The sequence below is a fragment of the Triticum aestivum genome, chromosome 6A, assembly GCF_018294505.1.
Source record: "Triticum aestivum cultivar Chinese Spring chromosome 6A, IWGSC CS RefSeq v2.1, whole genome shotgun sequence".
Taxonomy (NCBI): Eukaryota; Viridiplantae; Streptophyta; class Magnoliopsida; order Poales; family Poaceae; genus Triticum; species Triticum aestivum.
In genome coordinates, this window is record NC_057809.1 from 612,282,830 (window position 1) to 612,296,660 (window position 13,831).

The following is a 13,831-nucleotide window of genomic DNA, read 5'->3' on the forward strand; positions in this document are numbered from 1 at the left end:
TTACTAGAAGAAAGATTCCTCGCCAGGCTCGGGCTCGATCGGCGCCGGAGGTGACCGCGGCGGCGCAGCCGGCGGTCACGGCGTCCCAGATCGGTGCGTTCCGCCAGGAGCGTTTGAATTCGCTCCTGGGCCGCGAGGGGGGGTTTTCGGTTGTTGGGCCGGGGGGTGTTGCTGGGCTGGGATCGACTGGGTATGAGGCCCAGTCAGATCGGGCCTTGGAGTACGTACAGGGCATCGGGGCATGCAGCCAGAAACGTACGTCGCTCTAGCAACATCCGCTGCGACCTAGGGTTCCTGGCTCCAAGCCGTCACGCCGATCTTTGCTGCCGGGGGACGGCCGGGCTCATCGTATTCCGCCGCTCCGGACCATGGCCGGGCGCGGTGGGCAGCCGGTGCTCCCTAAGGCCTCTTCTGGCGGGGGGGGGGGGGGGGGGCTGGCCGTGGCGGGAGTGCGCCGCCGCCTGCTGCTGCCGGTGGACGGGCCGCACTGCCCCGGCCTGTGCTTGGCTCTGGTCGTGGGGGGTGCTGCCCGTGCCGGTGGGTCGGGGCATCGGAGCTACTGCAGGTGCGGCTGCAGCCACGATGGGTCGTGGACTTGGCGCTCAGCCCGGGGTGAGGCCGCCAATTCCGACCTCGATGGCCGCCGCGGGACGTGGTGCGCCTCCGCCGAGGCCTCCGTCTACTTCGGCCGTGGGGCGTGGAGCTGCACCGCCAAGGCCGCCGGTGCATGATGGTCCTAGACCGGTTGGCCATGATGGGGTTCGGCCGGGGGTTCAGGCAACCCAGGCCGGTGTGCAGCCTCGTGCAGCGCCACCGCCTCATCACATCACGAAGCCGAAGCATAATCGATCGGGTCCGACGCAGATGAGACATGACAACGTGACTGCCGAGTCATCGGATCCGCCCCGAGGATAGTGGGGAGATGATGGTTATGATGTGTATGGAACAGGCCAAAACCGAGGGTCGTCATCTACGGGAGGTGGACGCGGATACGCCTGGCAAAGTGGTGGTTCGGATGAGAGACCTTTCCTTGGTCCGGCGGGTAACTTCGTTGAAGGGACTTCGGGCCCGAACAACCGGCAGAGAGGTGCTTTCCTTGGCCATCGTGGTGGCCGTGGTGGTGGACGGGGTGGTGGTCGTGGTCGGTTTCGCAAGCCGCCCCCAACACCGGTCGTGGTTGACCTGGCCTCTTCGGATATGGCTATTGATCATGTGCAGACTGTGTTGCCTAGCCAGCCGATGGAGGTGGTGGCGGCTTTGGACAATGTGGAGGTCCCTATTACTGGTGGAGATGCCGAGGTAGGGGACATGGCTGAGTCTGAGAGGGCATCTAAATGGGCTCGTAAGAAAGAAAAGATGTTATGCTATCGTTGTGGTGAGAAAGGCCACTTTATTGCAGAATGTGTAGCGGAACTATGTAGCTTGTGTGGCAAGAATGCTCATGTTATGGGGGACTGCCCGGTTATGCGTGATCAGGCTCCTTTGCTCACGATGTATGGAGTATATTGTGCCGAACTGACTTTCTTTGAGTCCCCGGCGGCGAGGGATATTACTATTGTGGCTCAGAGTATGACTACTGGCATTGTGAAAGCCACCCGAGAGGTGGTGTCTGAGGCTCAAATTGTGCGGAGACTTCAGGAACTGGTTCCCGGTGACTTTCAGTGGGAGCTTGTCGGATCAAGGACAATGTCTTTAGGGTTGATTTCCCAACAGTGGACGACTTACAAAAGCTGCTGAGTTTCGGGTTATGCAGGCTGCCTGGTACTAAGTGTATCCTGGAGTTCCACGAGTGGAAAAAGGAGGAGCCTAAGGGCAAACCGCTCACACGGGTGTGGATGCGGTTTTCAGGGGCCCCATCTGAGGCTTTAACCGATGCTCGAGTTGTGGTGAGTTTGGGTATGCTGGTGGGTAAGACTGAGGAAGTGGACATGGCTTTTACCCGCGCACATGGGGTGGCCCAGATCTTAGTGGGCGTTCTGGACATTGATTTTATCCCGAACATGGTTAACTGGTTTTATCGGGGAGAGGTGTTTCCTCTCGAGATAGAGTTTGAGGATGTCGAGTTGTTTGCCGATGTGGGTTCTGGGGCTGATATGGACATGCACGAGGGGGATGGTGATGCCGGTGCTCGTGAGGACCCGACTGAGGAGGCAGGACGAGAGAGGGCCAATGGGACTAGTACGGCTGCTCAGTTACCCGGTCATGGTTCTGGAGTCGAACCTGCATCGGCCCCGACGGTACCGATGAGTACATTGCGTTTTGGGTCCTTCGAGCCATCTTCGGCGCCTCCTAGGCTTTGGAGTGACACGGTTGAGTCTGTTGATTGCTTTGAGTGTATGCTTCCTCCTTTGGAGTTTGATGTGGTGGCTAGTCATGGGATGGTTACGGAGGTGGAGCCTCAGGTGGGTTCGCTTCCTACTACTGTGGCTTCGACTAAGGATATTACGACAGGCTCGGAGGTGCTCTCTGGGGAGGGGAGTCTAGGGCAGGTGGCCCCGTCTTCTCCTTCTCGTGGTCTGTTGCAGGTCACACCGGTGAGGCCGGCGTTGGTCGGCCGTGGGGGAGGTAGCCTAGCCTCCTCTCCCACTGTGACGCCGGGACCGGTCGACTTGGCCAGTGCCGGGGTAGCGAGCCTGAGGCAGGAGGCCTCGGCTCCTGCTTCTCCGGTTGGAGCGGTGGTTCTCGCGCCGGCGGCTGCGCTGGGGGTAGAGCTGGGGCAGGTGGCCGTGGCTCTCCCCTCCTCCCCGGTAGTCGGGCGGACTGCTTCTCCTACGAGTTCCTCGTCTGCGGTCAGGAGGACCGCACTGTCGACGACTTCCACGCTTCGCTCTGAGCCGGTGGGCGGGGCAGGAGGAGGGACTGGGCAGGTGGCCCCAGTCGTCCCGTCTCTTGTCCTACCCGCCGGGCACTTGTCCGAGGGCATTGGGAGCCCGCGGCCTCCTCATTCGCGAGAGGAGGTTATTTCCTTTGGCGGGGTCCCAGACCCGGTCTTGACGGGGAGACAGATGATTGCTCGCGTTATGGACCTTCCAGAGGTGGACGATATGCAGCAGCGGTGCGCTATGAGGGCGGCCAAGCTTCAAGATGCTGTGATATCTTCTGGTATGTCCGTTAACATATCTAATTCTTTATTGCATTATGCTCCTGAGGAGATTATTAATAATGCAAACCAGTTAGGAGTTTCACTAGGCGCTACTGATAATGAAATTTCCAATTCGGTGAATGATATGTTAGATTTAGAGGCGGAGCGGGCCTTAGGGACTATTCGTTATCTTGCTGCGGTCAAACCCATGAACGATGAGGAAATTGATGCGTTAGGGGTTAGAGTGCTAAATAACCTATGTGCGGATCTAGCACCTTCTAATCAGGAGTCTGAAGGCAATGATGAGCCCTTAGATGATGTAGCTGTCGGTTCCGTTCAGCCCGGTTATGAGGACCGGGTGATGGAGCCCACTAAACCTAAGCGTAAGTGGAAACGAAAGATTTATCCTGACTCTGCAGTGCGTAGGAGTGCTAGGATTCGGACTGCTAAAAATTCCATGATGAACTATGAAAGGAATCTTTTGGAATAGCAGAGGTCTGAAGGACTTGGCTAAAAGAAGATTTCTTGCTGAAGCTTCTCTGGAACATCGGTTAGATTTTATTGCTTTGTCGGAAACTGGTAGGGAGAATTTTGCGCCGCAATTTCTTTCCTCTCTTGTGGGTGGTATTGATTTCGACTGGCATTGTCTCCCGCCACGAGGTAGATCGGGAGGTATCTTACTGGGTGTGAGGTGCGATTCCCTTGAAGTCCGGAGTGTAGTAATGGGTGACTTCGTGGTAAAGTTTCGAGTTAGGTCTAAAGTTGATGGGTTCAACTGGGCTTTGGTAGCAGTCTATGGTGCCGCCCAACCCGAGCTTAAACCGGAGTTTTTGGCGGATCTTGTTCGGATCTGTGGGTCCGAACAGCTGCCGATTTTGGTCGGGGGTGATTTCAATATCATTAGGAGGAGAGAGGAGAAAAATAATGATAACTTTGACGGCAGGTGGTCGTTTATGTTCAATACCATTATTGAAAGCTTAGATCTAAGGGAGATAGAGCTTTCTGGTAGAAAGTTTACCTGGGCTAATGCTCTGCCAAACCCGACGTATGAAAAGCTTGATCGGGTTCTCGCCAGCGTGGAGTGGGAACAGAAGTTCCCTCTTGTTACGGTGCAAGCTCTCACGCGGGGAATCTCCGATCACACACCATTGTTCATTGACTCAGGGGAGCCGAACCATATGGGAAATAAAAACACCTTCTCATTTGAGATGGCCTGGTTCGAACGCGAGGGGTTCTTAGACATCATAGCCAGGGAGTGGGCCAAGGGTGTTGGAGGAAGGACGGCGGTCGAGCGCTGGCAGAATAAAATTAGGCATTTGAGAAGTTTCTTACGGGGTTGGGCTAAGCACCTCAGTGGGGTGTATAAGATTGAGAAGGATAGGCTCCTCTCTCTTGTACAGGCCTTGGACGTAAAAGCCCAATCCGCGATATTGCTGCCCGCCGAGCTCCAGGTTAAAAATGAGGCGGAGAAGAGGCTGAAAGAACTTCTCTGAGAAGAAGAATTGAAGTGGGCTTTGCGCGCCAAGGTCCGCAAAGTAGTCCATGGGGACACGAACACTCAATTCTTTCACCTCATTGCTAATGGTAAGCACAGAAAGAAGCGGATCTTTCAGCTAGAGCAGGATGAGGGTACTATTTTAGGTCAGGATAATCTCAAAACCTATATTACCGATTACTATAGGCAGTTATTTGGACCGCCGATGGACAATTGTGTGTCCCTCGATGAGTCCAGGATCGAGGACGTGCCTCAATTGTCTGCTGCTGATAATGATATCCTGGTTGCCCCGTTCTCAGAAAAGGAGGTGTTAGATGCTATTGCACAAATGAAAAATAATAAGGCTCCCGGTCCGGATGGGTTCCCGGCTGAGTTCTATAAAAAGTGCTCGCATATTATTAAGGGGGATTTACTACCGATGTTTCATGATTTATTCTCTGGACAGCTTCATTTATTTCACTTGAATTTTGGAACTATCACATTGCTCCTGAAGAAAACGGATGCTGTGAGGATTGAGCAGTTCAGACCGATCTGCCTCCTCAATGTTAGTTTCAAAATCTTCATCAAGGTCGGGACTAATAGGCTCACACAGATTACGCAGTCTGTGGTGCAGCAATCCCAAACTGCTTTCATGCCGGACAGGAACATCCTTGAAGGGGTGGTTGTTCTTCATGAAACGCTCCATGAAATCCATTCCAAAAAATTAGATGGAGTAATTTTTAAGGTGGATTTCGAAAAAGCGTACGATAAGGTTAAGTGGCCATTCCTCCAACAGGCACTGCGTATGAAAGGTTTTGATGAAGCCTGGCGCTGACAGGTCGAGTCCTTTACGCAAAAAGGGAGTGTGGGAATTAAAGTGAATGACGACATAGGTCATTACTTCCAGACACATAAAGGCCTAAGACAAGGAGATCCGATGTCCCCTATCCTGTTTAACATTGTGGTGGATATGTTAGCAATTTTGATAGGAAGGGCTAAGGAGAATGGTCAAGTGGGTGGGTTGGTACCTCATCTTGTTGAGGGAGGTGTTTCCATCCTTCAGTACGCCGATGATACAATCATCTTTATGGAGCATGATTTGGCCAAGGCGAGAAATATGAAGCTAGTGTTATGCCTATTTGAACAATTGACCGGGTTAAAGATTAACTTTCATAAAAGCGAGTTGTTCTACTTTGGTAGAGCCAAAGACGACCAGGAGTCTTACAGGCAATTGTTTGGGTGGGAGTTGGGGAGTTTACCCTTCTCTTACCTTGGACTTCCGATTCACCATCGTAGGCTTACAAACAGAGAATGGAAGTGCATCGATGATCGATTTGAGAAAAAACTGAGCTGTTGGAAGGGTAAGCTCATGTCATACGGAGGCCGCTTGATATTGATTAATTCGGTGCTCACGAGTATGCCTATGTTTCTCTTATCTTTCTTTGAGGTCCCAGTTGGTGTTAGGAAACGACTGGACTTCTATCGACCGCGTCTCTTTTGGCAGGGTGATGAACTTAAAAGAAAATACCGGCTTGCTAAATGAGACATCATCTGTAGACCGAAAGACCAAGGGGGTCTTGGTATTGAAAATCTTGAAGTTAAAAACAGATGCCTTCTTAGTAAGTGGTTGTGGAAGCTGTCTTCCGGGACTGAGGCCATGTGGGCGCAGATCCTCCGCAACAAGTACCTCCAGACTAAAACATTGTCCTAGATCGCAGTCAAGTCGACTGATTCGCCTTTCTGGAAAGGACTAATGAAAGTCAAACAATCTATGTTCAATAGGACGAGATTTGTTATTGGAAACGATACAAGTACACATTTCTGGGAGGATACTTGGCTTGGTGAATCACCTTTAGCCATTCAATATCCGTCTTTATATCGGATTGCTCAACGACATGAGGTGTTCGTGGCAACGGTATTCCAATCTGTCCCCCTTAATATTCAGTTTCGACGGCCGCTAGCGGGCAATCGTTGGGAAGAATGGCTCCATCTAGTTAGGAGACTGATGGAGGTTCAACTTTCTCACCAACCCGATATATTGCGCTGGAAGTTGACTAGCTCTGGAGTATTTATAGTTAAATCAATGTATATTGATGTTATTAATTCGAATGCTATTCCAACTTCCAAGTATGTTTGGGCTGTCAAAGTTCCTTTAAAAATTAAAGTGTTTATGTGGTTTGTCCATAAACAAGTTATTTTAACAAAGGACAACTTGATTAAACGCAATTGGACATGACCTACTAGGTGTAGTTTCTGTGATCGGGATGAGACGATTAAGCATTTATTGTTTGATTGCCCGTTGGCCAAAGTTCTTTGGCGGACGGTCCATATTGCTTTTAATATTATTCCACCGACTTCGGTCAATGCTTTATTTGGGACATGGCTTAATGGGGTTGAGCCTGCATTAGCAAGACATATTCGGGTTGGAGTTTGCGCTTTGTTATGGACTATCTGAAATTACAGAAATGATTTGGTTTTTAACAAAACATCACGTATTCATTTTTTGCAGGTTATTTTCCGAGCTACGGCACTGATCCGTTTGTGGTCGCTACTCACTCTGATGGAGGCCAGGGAGCATTTGGTTACTGGATCTATCCGTTGGGAGATGGTAACTCGGGATATCTTCAACCAGTTTGGATGGCGGTCATGTAATAGGATAGACAATTAGTTTCCCTATCTATTTTTAGCCAGCCTCTGTGTGAGCTGTATTTTTCCTTTGCTTTTGTCTGGCTGAAGACTGTGGAACCTTATTGACACCTTTTTGTTATTTAGTTAATAAGATGGTCGTATGCATCGTTCTGATGCAGAGGCCGAGAAGATCCCCTTTTCAAAAAATAAGTTGTGACATCAGCATAAGTCAGCGCTCGTCCAGCCCACCACGCTGTTCTCTTGTTTGTTTGTTTTTTCTTCGGGTCGGCCGATTAGAGCGCAACAAAGAAATATTGTCGGTAACGCACTACACTTCATAGGATTGTTTTTTTTTTACTCGGGCTGGCCGACTAGAGCACAACAAAATAATATTGTCGGTAATGCACTGCACTTCATAGGAATCGAACCGCGGACTGAATACTAGGCAACGACAGCTCCAACAACTCCAGCCAATGGCAGCTGTTGATGTTTACAAAGTGGAAATTTTAAAGAACTATAATATAGCGGCAAGATTGGAAGATATTTTCTAAAAAATTGAAACCTTTTTTTATTGCAAATTGTGAACAAATTTGAAATGTCGAATAATTTTTTAACCCAAGCAATTTTAAAATTTCGATTTTTTTCAAATGTGAATAAAATTTATAATTCGGAACATTTCTTCAAAAATAAGAACGAAAACTGGTATTTCAAACATTTTTTCACGATTTTTTGGAAACATGAACAATTTTTTAAAATCCTCGAACAATTTTTAAAGTGTGGGCACTTCTAAAAATTCTGAGATTTTTTTGGAAAACATGAAAATTTTAGCTTATTTTTAATCATACATTTTCAAAAGCAAATTGCACCATTTAAATTTTTTTTTGACATTTGAAAACTGCTCATGCATTTCAAAAGAATGTTTATGATGTTTAAAAAAAGTATTATACTATTGAAAAAAGTTTTGTAACATTCAAAGAAATGTTTGTGGCAAATTTTCAAAAGAAACTTCATGCATTTAAAAAACTCACACCATTTTCTAGAAAAGATATATGTAATGTAAAAAAATGATAGCATAAATCTTTTGAAAAGTTTCATACCATTTAGAAACATGATTAGTAGATTTTTGAAAAATATTTACCATATATTTTTAAAAATGATTGGGACAATATCTGAAGAAATATTCATCATGAATGTTAAAAAAATGTTCAAAGTTTGTTAAAAAGTATTCCTCGTGTATACACAAAATATACAACATGTATTACAAAAGTTCACATGTATTTGCAGAAAACATACTACTAGATAGGGGTACTAGGTTGGGGAACGTGTTGTGTGCCAAGAGTGGACATGCAAGTGCGTCGGGCATGAGTTGCACGTTTGGGTTGGACATGAAACTAGATAGGGGTCGGGGCAAGTTGCATGTTGGGGTTGGACATGCAACTATATCGCGCGAGTTGCAAGTTAGGGGGTGAACATGCAACCAGATAGGAGCCGGGGGCAACTTGCGTGTCGAGGGTGGACATGCAACTAGGTCGGCGAGTTGTGTGTTCTGGTTGGACTTGCAGCTAGTCAAAAAATAGGTTGAGCCTCAGTTGCATATCGATGGTGGACTTGCAACTGAGACAGGAAAAAAATTGCCCCCCTCCCATTACAAGTCGGGGTAGAGTTGCAGCCCAACCAGTTGCGTGTTGAGGTGGACTTGAAAAATGTGAAATTACGAAAAAAGAAAAAAGAAATAGAAAAGGAAGAAAATAAAAAATGGATCAACTTTTGGAAAAATAGAAAAAGGAAAGGAAAAATAGTGAAGAAAAATAAAGAAAAGACAAAAAATAGTGAAGAAAACAAAGCAAAAAAAAGTATCCTATCTACCTGGAGCGGCCCATCTGCGGTTTGCTTGTTGTTCGCGTGTCTGAAGTAGCAGTGAGCAGCTTAGGGATTTTGGTTTGTTTGACCTAGCCCATGCGACACCCCATCATGTATTTAAAAAATGCTTTCCTTGTATTTAAAAATGTTGATCATGTATTTAAAATAATTTTTCATAAAGGTTCCTCCAAAAGCTCTCGCCTTCCTCTTCTCAAAAAAATTACATTGACAATGAAAGTAAAAATTGTAGAGGAATAGAAAGGATAATGTTGTTGTCTAGAAAACGCGTATAGTGGCCTTCGTCGATGGGACAAATGCTCCAGTGTATGCATTACAAGGAAACTAGCATTTTGTTATGGAAGTTTGTGAAAGAATGTCCTGCTTTTCGTTACCCACCAACAACGCCAATTCCACAATCAGACCCAACCACACCGAGTTGCAGTAGCATTGAAGGCGTGCAATACAGTCATGGGGCAACACTAGTAGTTTCAAATCGAGGGTGGGATGAAACAAAGTATGGGCCCAGTTGCAAGTCGAAGGTGGACTTGCAACTGGGATGAAAAATAAAGCACGTCCTAGTTGTGATTCAAGGGTAGGCTTACAACCAGGAGAACTACGAGTTGAGTTGTGAGTCGAGGATGGACTTACAACTGGGACAACTACGAAACAACGAGCTGAGTTGTGAGTCGGGGATGTACTTACAGCTGGGACAACTATAAAACAACGAGCCAGGTTATAAGCTAAGGGTGGACTTGCAACTGAGGCGAAAGACAAAACTCAGGCCCAGTTATGAGTCAAGGATGGGTTTGCAACTTGGATTAAAGAAATTATGATTCTAGTTGCGAGTCGAGGGTGGATTTGCAACTAAGATGAAAACAGAAAAACATGCCCAGTTACGAGTTGAGGTGGACTTGCAACTGGAACAATAACAAACTATGTTTCAGTTGCAAGTCAATGACAGACTTGTAACTATGACAACAACAAATTATGGTCCCAGTTGCGAGTCGAGGGTAGACTCACAACTGGGACAACAACAAAACTCTGATCCCAATTACAAGTCGAGGATGGGCTTATAGTTAAGACAACTACGAAACAACGAGACCAATTGCTACTTGCGAGCTGCATTGGGAATTTTCCCCGAAGAGGAGAGGAGATGCAGTATAGTAGAGATAAATATTTCCCTCTGTGAGAATCAAGGTTTATCGAAGCAGTAGAAAAATCACGCAAAACCTCGTGAAAAGCACATGCACACACAAAAGAAAATACTTGCACCCAATGCGAACAAGAGGGTTGTCAATCCCCTTGGTCCTTACTTGCAAAGATTAAATCTTGCAGTGATAGATAGATAAATTGCAAAATAGAAGTAAATAAAAATTGCAGCAAAGTATTTTTGTGTTTTTATATATGATAAAGGTAGACCCCGGGGTCATAGTATTCACTAGAGGCTTCTCTCTCGAACACATAACATACGGTGGGTAAACAAACTATTGTTGGGCAACTGATAGAATAGCGCATAGTTATGACGATATTCAAGGCAATGATCATGTATATATGCGTCCGAGACAAGTAGACCGACTCCTGCCTGAATCTACCACTATTACTCCATCCATCGACCGCTATCCAGGATGCATCTAGGGTATTATGTTAATAAAAATAGACTAACGCCTTAAGCAAGATGACGTGATGTAGACAAAGTAAACACAACAAATATGAATAAACTCCATCGTTTCATCATTAATGAAAAAAAATACAAATATGTGTCTTGTCCCATTCTATAACTGGGATAGAGCACCACAAGATTGAACACGTCACAAAGCACCTCTTCCACTGAAGATAAATCAATCTAGTTGGTCAAACCAAACGGATAGATCAGAGAAAAATACAAACCTATAACAATCATGCATAATAAAGTTCATAAAAGACTCAATTAGTTCTTATGAATATTCAATCTGAACTTCCCATCTTCGTGAGAGAGTTGCAATCAGCCTCTGTTGTTGGCACAGGCCAAGGAGGATGTGCGCTGGTGAGTTTACATGCCGTTTACCTACAGCTACACTCTTGGCCTAGTATTTGTAGTTTGCTTTTGATTTTGCAATGAAATTTCAGCATTACATTGCAGAAATAGCACTTGTTTGATTTTTTTTCATCTAAAAACTTACCCAAACGGCTAGACATTATTTCGTCTGAATTAAACATTTATCTGAATCTGTGAACTTGTGCGTTTATGATGGAGTAGGTCTTTTGCAAGGAATTTGCTTCGGCATGTGGCCTCCCGCACACAAAGAAAACCATACATCTTCAGCTGGAGGACAAAACGAAGGGGCCATGGCCTGTCACGTTAATCCGCAGTGAGCATAACAGCAACCAGAGGTGGCTTACCACGGGGTGGAAGGAATTTGTCACGGAAAATGGCCTGAAGAAAGGAGATGCCTGCCTCTTCCAGCCAGACAAGAGCAGCAACACCAAGGGCCTTACAATGACTGTTTATCTGATTCGCAAGTCGCCGGAAAAGGAGCTGTAGCTCAAGCATGTTGACTTGTGGTTTCTTATCAATCGTCTATATTTAGTATGGCTCTAATAACTCTCTTATGCCCTCTCCTATGAGAGCTGACTTGTTGACCAACTTGATGCTGAGTTCATTTAGGTGACTTGTACTCCCTCCGTTCATCTAGATACATCTATTTCTGCGACAAGTAATTCCGAATGGAGGGAGTAGCTGTTAAACGGAGATTTAGGAAATAAATCTGCTTAATTTGCTCTCTAACTGCCCTATTAAATCATCCTATTAACTAGAACGGCGCATGCAGCGGCCGGCGTGCGCATGCCGCCTGCATCCATGCCCAATCGGCAAGGTTCCTGCGTCGGCTCCATTGCGACGATGCATGCGTATGCGTGGAAGAGATTTCAGGTAATAAAGCAAGGTAATTAATGTCCAGATGCACTAAGCTACGGTCAGCAGTACAGCACATATCTACACACCTCACTGACACTCCCACGGTGGGTGAATAATTGATGGTAGCCACCGCCTCGTTGCCCAAAACGACCAGCCCATCACGCCGCCGGGTTCGCAGGCGGAAGACGCGAGGAGCGGCGATCGATCTACAGACCAAGGTAACATGTCGGGGCAGATGTTCACCCTCGTGGCCGCCGCCGACGTCCGGTACGGCGTGGTGAGAGCCTCACCCTCCCCCCCATTGATTCATTATTACGGTTCCAATCCAATGCTGCATCTAGCAGGGTGGGTCGGTCAGTCAGTCTGTGTAGGTCATGTGTCTCCTCTGCTCTGCTCTCTGTTCCTCTGTGTTGAGGATAGTATTTATGCATGTATATTGTCTTTTGTACATTAGGCCCACTTCTTTAGTTGTTGTATAGATTGAGGTAAAGGCCCCACATTGTATTTATATATACCGTGTATATTGCACCGAATCAATACATCATGCAATTTATACATCTAATATGATATCAGTTTTTTAGGTTATAGACCCTAATCTTCCGTTGCCGCCGCCGCCGCCGCCGTGCGTCAACCGCACCGGCCGCCGCTTTTCCTTTCGCTAATCACGCACCAGCCGCCGCTAATCCTACCAGCCGCCGCTAGCTAGCCCGCCCGCTGCACTGCCTTCCGCGCTTGCCAGGTCCTTCCGCGCTCGCCAGGTCGCCAGGTCGTCCCGTCGCTCGCCAGATCGTTCCCTCGTCCTGCCTGCTAGCGACACGCCGCCGCCTCTCGATCCCACGTCCCGAGGCCACTGCTCGTCCTGCTCGCACTAACACCGCGCTACACGCATCACCATCGCCGCTGTAGTTCGCATCGCCTGCCGCGCTACACGCATCGCCAGATAGACCAAGCCGCTCACACCGTCCCGTTTCCGCCATGTCGTCTGTCACTTCCTCCGCATCCACCAACACCAACCCCTTCGCCGACGCCAACCCCCCCGACGTCAACGACATCCGCAAGCTTAACATCTTCGAGCGGGTGCCGGTTCGTCTCTCTCAGGCGGACTCCTCCTACCACTCGTGGAAGACGTATTTTTCCCTCGTGTTTCGGGAGTATCATCTCATGGATCACGTGGATGGCACCGTCGACTCCAGCCTCGTTCCCGAGTTTCATGACTGGTCCACCATCGACATCACAATCATCCGCTGGTTTTTCCTCACCATCGCGCCCGACCTCTTCCAGACAGTCGTGACGGACGGTGATGATGCCTGCGCCGTGTGGACCAAGCTGAACGGGCTCTTCACCGACAACAAGCTCCAGCGTCGCGTTTTTCTGCAGCAAGAGTTCTTTGGGTGTCATCAGGACAACACCTCCATCGACGACTATTGTCGCCGCCTTAAGACTCTCGCTGACGAGCTTCGCGATATCGGCGCCAAGGTCGATGATGACCTCCTCCTCAGCACGCTCACCGCCAGGCTCAACGAGGACTTCGGCAACGCCGCGGGGAACCTCGGCCTCATCCCCAACCCGTCCTTTGCCAAGTTCGTTGCATACCTCCGCCTGGAGGAGCAGCGGATGCAGAAGGTGAAGACGCGCGCCATCCACACCGCCCTCGCCGCCGGCACCACTCGCGGCGGGCCTCCGGCGCCTCCTGCTGCCCCGACACCCCAGCAGCGTCATCAGGCGCCCTTCCCGGCGCCCCAGCAGCCGGGGCTCCTGCCACTGCCGTACGGCCCGCCCGCGCCCCCCGCTCCTCCCGCTGAAAAGCGCCGCGGGGGGCGGCGTGGTGGCCGCCGCGGCGGTCAGCAGCAGCAGCAGCAGTTCCAGGCGCCGCAGCAGCTCCCGGTGCCGCCCC

The 13,831-nt window shown here is 48.5% G+C and overlaps 1 protein-coding gene across 1 annotated transcript; it reads left to right on the forward strand.

Annotated features, from left to right (window-relative positions):
* The first annotated feature begins 10,964 nt into the window (after positions 1–10,964).
* Positions 10,965–11,734, forward strand: LOC123129053 (B3 domain-containing protein Os03g0620400-like). The gene is made up of 2 exons (XM_044549198.1): positions 10,965–11,067; positions 11,281–11,734. Exons 1-2 carry the CDS (start codon positions 10,981–10,983, stop codon positions 11,563–11,565), a joined length of 372 nt encoding a protein of 123 aa, XP_044405133.1. The 5' UTR covers positions 10,965–10,980; the 3' UTR covers positions 11,566–11,734.
* The last annotated feature ends 2,097 nt before the right edge of the window (positions 11,735–13,831 follow it).